The 12,092-nt window shown below is 30.4% G+C and overlaps 1 protein-coding gene across 1 annotated transcript; it reads left to right on the top strand.

The window, feature by feature from the left end:
• Positions 1–435: 435 nt before the first annotated feature.
• LOC120080518 (probable nucleoredoxin 1-2) lies at positions 436–6,267 on the top strand. The gene is made up of 3 exons (XM_039035201.1): positions 436–590; positions 2,416–2,904; positions 5,404–6,267. Exons 1-3 carry the CDS (start codon positions 507–509, stop codon positions 5,998–6,000), a joined length of 1,170 nt encoding a protein of 389 aa, XP_038891129.1. The 5' UTR covers positions 436–506; the 3' UTR covers positions 6,001–6,267.
• The last annotated feature ends 5,825 nt before the right edge of the window (positions 6,268–12,092 follow it).

Here is a 12,092-nt window from a genome sequence, read left to right as displayed (position 1 = left end):
TTTTATAGAATAACACATTAATATTGCAATCTTTACCTTAATACGAATAAATGCCATTGCAATTTTTACTTTTTAATAGTTTTCCTTTTAAAGATTGCTAACATAATATTTTCATGTGAAAATAGTTTAAATTAAATATGTCGATGATAGGATTTAAGTGTACATATTTATATTGAAACTTTGTGAGATCTTGAAAAATTTTACAGTTGCATTTTGTAAAAGTTAGCTAATGAAATATGCTGAAAATAAAACATGTAACACTTTATTATATGAAGTCAATGTTCCAATTTGATCCAAGTGAATGGATATATATGAAGTTGGATGACTTTGATTCGATTCTTTTTATTTTTATTTTTTGACTTAAGAGTTTCATCACATTTTTATAACCCATAAAGTTAATTACTTTCTCACTAAGTTCGTGTTTTCTCTATATTAATAAGTGAGTTCTTTAATTTTTTTTTCAGAACACAACAATAAGCTTAAAGAATCTAAAAAAGATTATTATTATGGGCTCAGATACTGTGCATGATCTCAATTCCTTACTTTCCTCTGAGGGAAGAGATTTTCTCATTCGCAACAATGGCGATCAGGTATGTATAAATATATCTTCATTTTTATTTTTCACTCAATATATGTATTTCTAGTTTAATTTCACTATTTTATCAATAGGGTCATTTAGTAACATTTCTGTTCTTAATTTCATGTTTATTTCTTTAGTACAATGATTATCGGGATGTGAGATCGAGCCTCCAATCTTTAGGGAGGAGAGTCATTCCAATTGTCATATTGAACTAAAACTCATTGTGGCTTCAATTTCATGTTTTTCATTTTTCTTTTTTCATTTTCTAAAGAAAAAACGTTAAGTAACTTTAGGCCCCGTTTAGTAATCTTTATGTTTTTTATTTTTGTTTTTTAAAATTAAACTTATGGACACTACTTTCACTCCAAATTTCTTCCTTTGTTATCTACTTTTCACCAGTGGTTTAAAAAATTAAGCCAAAATTTGATGACTAAAAAAAGTAGCTTTCAAAAAATTATTTTTGAAATTTGGAATTTGGCCAACAATTGTAGTTAAGAATGATATAAATTGTTGTAAGAAATATGGATGAAATAGGTTTAATTTTAAAAATCTTAAAAACTAAAAACGAATAGTTACCCAACGACCTAATATTTTTTAATTAATTCCCAACTTTTAGTAATGTTTTCAAAGAAATTTTGTAAGATCGTTGATCATGTCTCTTGTTTCTCGTTTACAAATTTTAAACTTTAGTGAAACAACAAAACAAAGGCCTGTTTGATGAAAATTATTTTATCTTCTTATATATTTTTGGCTTTTAAATTAACAAACATTACTTTTGTTCATTAGTTTCTTTTTGGTTTTTGTTTTCTTGTCTACTTAATAAGAGTATTTTCAAAATTAAAGACAAGTTTTGAAACAAAAACAAAAAAAAACAAAAAAAACAAAACAAAAAAAAACAAAACAAAAAAAACAAAACAAACAAAACAAACAAACAAAAATAGTTGTTCTAGAAAAGCTTGTTTTCATTTTTTTAAATTTAGCCAATAAGTCAATATTTATTCACGATAAATGAAAACTATGTGTCAAAAAAATTGAGAGAAAACATATACAATTTTCAAAAACTAAATAGTTAATTATCAAAGAGAGCCTAACTTTTTTGTTCATTTTTCCAAATAAAAATATTATTTTAACTCATGGTGGACACATGAGATATGTAAACTAAAGTTCTGTTTAGTAACCATTTATTTTTTTATTATTAGTTTTTGAAAATTAAGCTTGTAAACACCATTTTTACCTCTAAACTATTGACTTTGTTGTTTCTATTTTCTACTAATATTTTAAAAAATCAAGTCAAATTTTTTAAACTATATTAAAAAAAATAGTTTTTAAAAACTTGCTTTTGTTTTTAAAATTTAACTAAGAATTTGACTTCTTTACTTAAGATAAATGAAAATTATTATATGAAATTGAGAAGAAATAAACTTGATTTTCGTTATCAAAAACGATACCTATTCTTTTTAAGTTCTTAATTGAAAATTTCAAAGAAAGTGATTACCACACATGTTCATGTTTTATAATTCTTTTTCAAAGAATAAAAAAGAAACATTTTTCGAACACAATTATATCAAGCCTCAAAGTATTTACTAATATAACATAATACAAAAAAATTTATAAATATATAACAAAATTTAGATCCAACCCTCGAAGTTTACCTATGATCAAGTATATTTCGCTGCTAGGAGTCTACTAGTGATAGATTTTACTATTTTTGTAAGTCTTTATAAATGTTGTTATACACTTAATTATTAACTTTAAAAGTCTTATCCGCTCCAATTTGCAATTGTCCTATATTTAAGTAATGAATTAGCCAATAATTTGGGTTGTGTTTTGAACAGGTAAAAATTAGCTCTTTAATTGGAAAGAATGTGGGATTGTATTTCTCAGCAGGATGGTGCCCTCCTTGTCGTATTTTCACTCCAAAATTAGCACAACTTTATAAGGAATTAGCTTCTGAAAATGATGAATTTGAAGTTATCTTCATTTCTTCTGATAGAGATGAACTCTCATTCAAAGCTTACTTCTCCAAAATGCCATGGCTATCCATTCCATTTGATGATTCAGAGACCAAAAAAAAGTTGAAATTACTGTTTGAAATTAGTGAAATTCCTCATCTTGTTGTTATTGATGCCAATGGGAAGGTTTCAACTAATGAAGGAGTGAATTTAGTAAGAAAATTTGGAGTTGATGCTTATCCCTTTACTTCTCATCAAAAGAACCAACTTTTGGGTGATAAAGAAGAGGAGGCTAAGAAAAACATTCAAACCATTATTTCCCTTTTGGTTTCCACTTCTCGCAATTATGTGGTTTCTAATGATGGAAATCAGGTATTTTATTACATGTATACTTCTTTCTTTTTCTAGGTTTAAATACTATCTTGGTTGCTAAGACGATTCTCGATTCTTGTTTATTTTAGAGCATGATTTTAAATGTTCTAAAATCACTTTTGTCATATGTTTAAGATTACTCTAAAACCTTAGTACTACAAAAAAGATTACTTTCAAACATTCTTTTAAAAGGGTAAAACCAAACATTAATGTGGTAATCATTTAGTTTTTTAAAATCATATAAGAGGTTTGAATCCAAGACCTCTTGGACTCACTTGCTCTGGTATTTTCTTTAAATCATTGATTAACCTAAAAACTTAAGCTGATGAGTGAAGGAAAATTTAATATCATGTCATCTAATAGCTACTTTCACCTATAAATTTCTTTGTTTTGCTATCTACTTTCCATTAATGTTTTTAAAAACTGAGCCAAATTTTGAAAACTAAAAAATATTAGGTTTCATTTGGAAATCATTTCGTTTTTAGATTTTGGTTTTTGAAAATGAAGTTTATTTTCTCCCAATTTCTTACGATGATTTACATCTTACTTAATTACAGGAGTTGTATTCTTAGCTAAATTCCATAACAAAACAAGGTTTTAAAACTATTTTTTTTTTACTTTTCAAAATTTGGCTTTGTTTTTTAAAACAATGGTAAAAAGTGTATAGAAAAAGAAAAAACAAGAAATTTATAGGTGTGAAAGGAGTGTTTAATGTTTATAGGCTTAATTTTCAAAAAACTGAAAACCTAAAAATCAAATAGTTACCAAATAGGGTTTTAGTTTTCAAACAACTTGTTTTTGTTTTTAAAATGACATCGAGAATTCTAGTGTTTGCTTCAAAAAAATGTAAGAGCTACATCTTATGGAATTTAGAAGAAAACAAGCATAAATTTAAATATTCACATAAATCTAAAAACAAATTATAAACAAACGGAACCTAAATATTGTCTTTTAATTATTAAATTCATGTTTTGGAGTGATTTTAAATATTACAAAACTGATTTCATCAATTTCAGAATTATTCCTAAACACCCATTAGACCTAGTTCTTGATATTTTTTATCGAAATATTTTGATTTGTGTCTGTTGATAATATTGTTAAAACTTTAAATGCATATGAACAAAAAAAAATAGGAGCTAAAATTTCCTTTCAATGAAAGTAGAAGTGAATCAAAAGCAATTTTCAATTGATAAGAATAAAAGTATTTGATACCTTAATTAAAATGAGCATAAGTCAACTAGTATAAAATTTGTAATGTCAACGTTAAAGTTAGAGATTGGATTTCTCCATCTCACATATTTAATGAAAAAAAATACTAATCTTTTATTTGAGTAAATAGAACATCTGATGGGAATAAAGGCATAATCCCTTATTTAATTTGGTGTAAGGTTTGAAAGATGGGACATTAAAATAACCCAATGTGTCATATCTATGCTTTCTTCAAACTTATTTTCTAAGGGTATTTGATACCCTTCTTAAAGTTAGAGCTTTTAAAATCTCCTCTCCCTCCTCTCTTTTCTTAATATCTTACTCTCTCTTCACCATTTTTTACCTTTTTTTTTATGAAAGGAAACCTTTTGTTCCATTAATACAGTTAAGTCTTTTATTGAAAAAATTAATGGATGAAAGTCTATCCATCTAAATTAAGTCACTTTAATGTGTTAAATTAATTTAAACCCCATTTGGTTACCATTTGGTTATTTCTTTTTTGTTTTTAAAAATTAAGCCTACGTAAACTACTTCCATCTCCAAATTTCTTCATTTATTATCAATTTTTTACTCATGGTTTAAAAAACCAAACCAAAATTTGAAAACTAGGAAAAGTTGCTTTCAAAAACTTGTTTTTGTCTTTTGAATTTAGCTAGGAATTCAATCATTATATTTAAAAAAAAATGCAAATTATTATAAGAAATGAGAAGTAAATAAGCTTAATTTTCAAAAACAAAAAAAAAAAAGAAATGGTTACCAAACGAGACCTCTTAGAGTTTTTATTTTTAAAAATTTGTAATATTTACTAGATTATTTAATTAAAATTATTTATTTATTGCTTATAAATAAGGATAATTGTTTTAAATGAAAAACTACTGGAAATATTTATTAATATCTGGTATTCGTATAGTTATATTTTACTATATTTATAAATAAGTTGATTCATTTTTTTATATTTGAAAACAGTCCCATAAATAATTATATTATAGTTTGAGTGTCTTAATTAAATTTTATAATTAGTTGAGTTATAATTAACAAAATATTAATTTGTTAATTAATTAATTACAATTATATAAAATTCATGTATTAATCTCATACGAAAATACAAACATTATTTGTTTCGATAAAAATCTAATAACATGCATGCATATAGAACTAAACACGAAACATGATTGTTATATCTATGATTCTCATATATTTGATTATTTGTAGATAAATAATCAAAATGGTCCCTTTTTAAATATAGAGAAACTTTTTAATTTGAATCATTGTATTGTTTTCGTTTTATAGATTCCTATCTCTGAGCTAGAAGGGAAACTCATTGGGTTGTATTTCTCAAAGCAAGGCCATGAACATTGTGATGATTTTACACCAAAATTAATTGAGGCTTACAATAAATTGAAGGAGAAGGAAGAGAACTTTGAGATTGTATTCATCTCTTTAGATGATGAAGATGAAGATTTATTCAAAGAAGCATTCAAAACAATGCCATGGTTGTCATTGCCTTTTAAGGATGAGAAATGTCAAGAACTAAAACTACATTTTGAGGTTGGTGATCTTCCTGCCCTTGTTATAATTGGGCATGATGGGAAAACTTCAAACCTGAACGCGGTCGAACTAATCAAAGAGCATGGTATTGATGCCTACCCTTTCACTTCCAAGAAAGTCGACATACTTGATGAGATCCCAAATACAAAGTGCGAATCACAATCTCCAGAACCTCATTGTGATGGGGAGGTAAAAGTTTCTTGTTGCTGCGATGGGTCGAAAAACAATGATGAGTCGAAAAACGACGATGAAGAAATCAAGGACAAGGAGGAAACCAAAGAGGAAAAGGAGGAAACCAAGGAGGAAACAAAAGAGGAAAAAAAAGTGTGCAAAGGATAAGAGAACATGTTAACACAGCAACAAATATGGAAGTTTATGAGTGTAAATATATACACCCATAAACTTTTATATGTTCTTCACTCGTTGCCTTATTTCATGAGATTTCGTTGTTTGAATAAATCAAGAGACTTCTAGTTTTGAACACTTTATGACCCTTTTTCTTCTTTTGGGCTGTTCTTATATGATGGCTCGAGCTATATCTCTCTTGTATGTGATTGCCTATGTTCAAAAGTTATTCTCTATAATATTTGTGAGTGTTACTATTTCTTTCCCCTATACTTCTCTTTTCTTTGGATACACATACCTAAAAGAATGAACAACATTAACTAGATCTTTACGACACATTAGTTGCAAGGAGTAGAGTTGTAAAGTCTAGGGAGTTATTTAATGGGTTATCTTCAAATATAGAAAATGAATCAAAATATTTATAAATATAGCAAAATTTTACTATTTATCTACGATACACTGTAATAGACTACTATTTGTGTCTATCTGTGTCAAGATAAACACAGATAATAGTCTATCACAGTCTATTATAGATAGATTGTGATTTTTTGCTATCATTTGTAAATATTTTTCAGCAATTTTGTCATTTAAAATAAATTTTCTTATTTAATCCTGAGAAATCACAATGTAAGGAGTTAATAAAAAATGAAATTTATGTTTTTTGGTCATGGGCCTATGAACTCTTTAGACCAGACAAGGAATGGAGTTCATAACTCCATTCTCCCGACTCCAACTCTTAGACCAAAAGAACGAATTAGTTACTTATCGATCTAAAATGATATTTATGAAAGTCATATGGGTGTTTCAACAATTTTCATATATAATATTGCCTTTTACTATATTAATCTAATGCTTCGCTTTTCATTTATTTTGATCAGTAATATTTGAATTAGAGCCAACATGAGCGTAGCTCAATTGGCATAGTACTCATACTATTGATATTTAGTTTATCATAATATTTTAAGGTATAAGGCTTGAGCCCAATGTGCATCCACCAATTAATTGTAAATAAAGAAAAATCTAATTGATAAACTTTAGTTTATCATTGACATAGTCTGAGAGTTAGATTTAAATTTTGTTATATATCTTCATATTCTTTCATTGTGCTATATATCCTAATACTTTGGACATAATTACTGCAAGGGAAAAAAAGGTCACAATCACAAAAATTACAGACGACCTCAGAACTTATAAATCACAAGGAAAGGGAGAGCTCAAGCCATCAAATGACAATACCCAAAAAACAACACATAATATTTGAAACTGCAAACATTGGGGCGTTTGGATTTACTTGAAAAAACGTATTTTTCAAAAAAAAAAATCATTTTTATTTAAACACTTTTGATAAAAAAATTGATTAAAATGCACTTGAAAAGCTATTTTGAGTGGTTGTAAAACACTCCAATTTCTTCCAAAATAACATATGGTATGTTTGGATTGACTTAAGAAAACAACGTTTTTCAAAAAAATTATTTTTATTTAAACACCTTTGATAAGAACTCATTAATATATACTTGAAAAGTTATTTTGAATGGTTGTCAAACACACCAATTTCTTCCAAAATAACTTATTTTCTAAATTAAACACTTGAAAAATGTATTCCAAATATACCCTTAGTTTTTTAAATTAAACGCATGAAAATGGATTCCAAACACATCATTATTGTCATTTATTTAAACTACAAAATCTCATAACAGACCAGATGATTTGGAACAACATAACTGCATCACACAGAACACACCAGAGCAACACAAAAGAGAAGGAAACAAGCAAATAACATAGGAAAAATTGGGTCAATGACCTAATATCTAGGCCCGTAATGTCAAATGACCCCATTTTTTAAAAAACTATCAATTGACCTTCTGCTGAAGTTATCATGGTATGAGATACAAGAATTTCCTCTGATAACTGTCTCACTCTCACTACTTGGATCTCGCTCTCGCTGTCTATCTATCTTCGATTGTGATATGCTTGGTTGTCACTTTATGATTGATTTGACAATTTTCACAAAATCTATCTACAACTTAAAATCGTTAACACACAGCAAATATGTAATGGTGAGTTCTTTAAAATCTAAACTTCATTTGAACTGTCATTTTGTTGAACGGAGATTTATTGAATGAGGTTTTCCATAACGGAGTTTTTCAAAACCAAATGGAGTTTTCAAAACGGATTTTTCAGAACGGAACAGACTTTTCTTGAACTTGGTTTCATTGGTGTTTATAGAAACGTGGTCTCAAAAAAAGTATGTAAATAGACAATGTAAATAGCATAACGAAAAGAGTGAGAGAAAGAGCGACAACAAGAAATGTGGAGAAAGAGAGCGACAACAAGAAAGGTGGAGAGAGCGAGATTGAGCGACAGCGAGAGAGCGAGATTGAGCAACAGAATGAGAGTGAGATATAGTGAGAGCAAGAGCGAGAGCATGATACAATAAGATTTAAATATCAAGATTCTGAATAGTGATTCATATTGATTGAGATTTTTGTTGAATTTAATATTAAATTGAATTAATTAAATTTTTTAATTAATTATTTAATATTAATTGAATTTTAAAATTGATTACTAGAATTAATTTTGAAATTAAACAGAATGGATCAAAATTGCATTAAAAGTCAAATTGTTGACTAGGTCAAAAATGCAATGGAAGTCAAATTGTTGACTTTTGACTTTTAAAAGTTATAAAGTCAAATTTGTTGACTTTAAACTTTGAGAACCAAACTTTGACCAAGTTAGTGGAAAGATCCAACATTTGTGAGTGGAAAATGCCAACTTTTGCATGGATAAATGTTGTCTTCATTTGAAGACATTTGTCCCACTAAATCCCACTTTGAGTAAGTGGATTTTTTAGTGTCAAATTTTCATCAAACTCAAAGTTGCATATTTTGCATGTAAAAGTCTTTAAAAAGGGAGTGTTTAATAAATTTTAAAACTCTTGGCCTTAGTGGAAATAGATGAGATTATGGATAATCTCATCCCTTTGCCTTTCAAAGTTTTACCTTTTTTCTCTCCAAATTAGTCACTCACCGGATCCCACCATCCCGTTCTAAGGCAGGAGAATAGTCGGGAAGACTCTCATGGTGGTCTACGAACCGTTTGTGAGGAGATTGGAGCTAATTCGGAGAAGATTCAAAGTCTACAAAGGTTGTATTAATTTCCCCTTTTACTTATTATATTAATGCATGCTTATCTTTGTAATTAACATAATTAGAGTACTTTAGATCTGTTTTTCTTTCCCTGCGCATGTGTTCGCTCCATCATAAAGATCAACCTTCTTCACATAATTCTTTTCTCCGAAATGGATACATACTGCAACGATCTCGAAACCCTAATTGACCACCACCAATCAGAACCTCGTGTATTCTTTATTGGGATGAGAATTACTAAGGATTTTTGTGGGTTCTTAAGTTTTTGGAAGAGAGGGGGAAAATTTGAGAGGAGTTAAGAAGGAAGGTATACTCTTTTTAGGAGATTTTTGTGTTCAATTTTTCACAAAGAGAGCATTGTATTTTTTCCAAAAAAAAAAAAAACTTGTAGAAGAAAACCAATCCCATAACCACACCACCAGTCACGTAGTGAGTTGAGAGAGATTCGGGGAGAAAAGTTATTCCCCTCCCATTAATTCAAAAATTAAAATTAAAATATTTAATAACTTATTTTAAATTTAAATAAAACTATTGTGTGTATATGAAGGAAATCGAACACAAGGATTTCCATGAGCAGCGGAATGATCTTTCCAAATTTCAATCATATATGAACATTACAATTACAATCACAAACGGAAATATACGATTATGCGAAATACAAAAATTACAACATGTTATACAAAAGATTAAGGACAAGAATCAACAGACTTTTGTAGATTCATCTTCAAGTTCCTTGATCACAAACGCTCGATCACATCAACACAGCAACACATGAATGCTCGTCCAACATGACCGCTACATTACACGAATACCGCACACTCAAACTAAGCGATCGCAAGGGTTACGAACACCCCGAAGACCACGAATGACCTCTACAGAACTTTGACAGTGTCGAGTTGAGTATGACACCACCAAGAAGGTTACCTTGGTATTCTCGGTGTGAGAATCCAAAGGGTAGACTTTATGTGGACTTGGTTTGAGGCAAAAATCTGGAGGAATCAGCATCATATAAATGATTAAGCAAGTGGGAGAATGAAGAACCTATTGTATAGGTCGATGCCCAATCGTTTAGGAAAATCTATGCGATCGTTTAGCTCCTCGCTTAGTTGAGTGTCTATCATGTAAGAACACTCCACAATCGTTTAGCTAGCTCCAAGCTGTCACTTAGTAAATCTAATTTACTTGACAACTATCCGTGAGTATTTTCCGAGATTGGAAATCTCAAAACAACAAATTTCTTCCTTTTTCTTACTAAAATTAAGAAAATATTTTTTCTTTTATCTCACGGTTACCATGAAACCACCAATAACCTCTCACTCCATTGGTTATTAGAGAAAAAGAGATAATTATTCAATAATTAATATCATTATAAATATAAATGATAACTAACTTACCATAATATATTTATAACCTATAGTTTTAATATTTCATCTTATGAAACATACAAACCATAGCTCTTTTTCTATTCCATGGCACTTAATGTAAATCTCATTTACATTAATCATCCACTTGATGTATCTCATACACCATACCGATCATATCATATTTAATCGAATTATCTCTTATCAATTTGAACATTTCAAAAAGTTGGTTTTGAGTTCTATGGTGACGAACTCAATGTATGTTAGCACCTTCTTCACCTAGCATGTTGATCTTTGTCGAGAGATAAGAGCATTCGATGGAACCGGTGAACTACACTTACTTCTAAATAGATGTGTGGGACAAAGGGCTACCAAGGGTTTATAAGACTCGACTCTTTAGCTACTATAGTTGTTACTCGCTACTATAGCTAAGCTGTTACCTGAACTCCAGTACTAGTAAAGAATTTTTTTAGTAGTCTATTTCCCTTGGAATGACAAATCCGCTTAATGAAAATTAATAAGGAGCAGAATGAATAAAGGAAACTTCTTCCAAATAGGTTTTTGAATGTTGAAGGAATTAAAGGGGAAAGAGCTAAGTCGTCAGAGCAAGTATATCTCATTTGAGAGCAGAATTTATTTTGTGCCAAAGGGAGTTAGAATGCGCTTTGGTTCACAGGTTGGGCATAATTGCTGGAACGGTTAAAAGTGGGCCGACTCTCTTCCATAAAGATATATATGGATATTCCTCCTGTGAAACCCAGATTTCTATTTTCCCTACTTAAGCAAGTGATTAATGGATTAACTAGGAGAAAGTTAAATCCTATGTTGAAGAGAAGGAAATTTCTAAGTGTTGAATAGATTTTCCTTGAGTAACTTTGAGTTAAGCTTTAATTGATGAAAATTGATTAAGTGTTGGACTAGGAATTGCTATGCATTGGCCATAAGATCTTGGAAAGATTACTTGGGCAAAGGGAGAATTTAAAGTAGGAGTGATGCATGCCTTGGAGGTTAGACCAATGCATTAGACTCAATGGATGCGTTGGTGGTGGTATGCATTGTTGAAGGAAGAAAGTTGAAGGGATGTGTTAGAGGGTGGTAGGCGGATGAAGGATGGTAGCCGAGGGTGAGGCATTGGGATGGCACGAAGGCTAGAGGGTGACATGCATCGAGCAACCTCGGCCAGACGTCTGGCGATGCATCAAGCAAGCTCGGCCAAATTCCCAACTATGCATCGAGTAGGCTCGGCCAAATGTCCAACCATGCATCGAGCAGGCTCACCAAATGCCCAGCCATGCGTCGAGTAGCCTTGGCCAGATGCCCAGCTATGCGTCGAAGCGCCTCGGCCAAACTGCCAAGCGATGTGTTGATCCAAGAGCGACCATGAATGCCCCTGCCAATATGTCTAGCGGCCATGCCTATGCGTCGAATGCCCTGTCGAGCATCAATGCATCGAGTGCCTTACCAAGCGCCCGTGCAGTGGAGCAATGGCCAGTGCCTAAGCCACATGCCTATGCTTCTGTGTCCAGTGCCTATGCCGAGCAAGTCGTGTAGTGATACCTAGTGAGCCATGCATCGAGGA

This window comes from Benincasa hispida, chromosome 6, assembly GCF_009727055.1.
Source record: "Benincasa hispida cultivar B227 chromosome 6, ASM972705v1, whole genome shotgun sequence".
NCBI lineage: Eukaryota > Viridiplantae > Streptophyta > Magnoliopsida > Cucurbitales > Cucurbitaceae > Benincasa > Benincasa hispida.
Note: the sequence above shows the minus strand (reverse complement) of the source record. Positions and strands in the feature narration are given on the sequence as shown.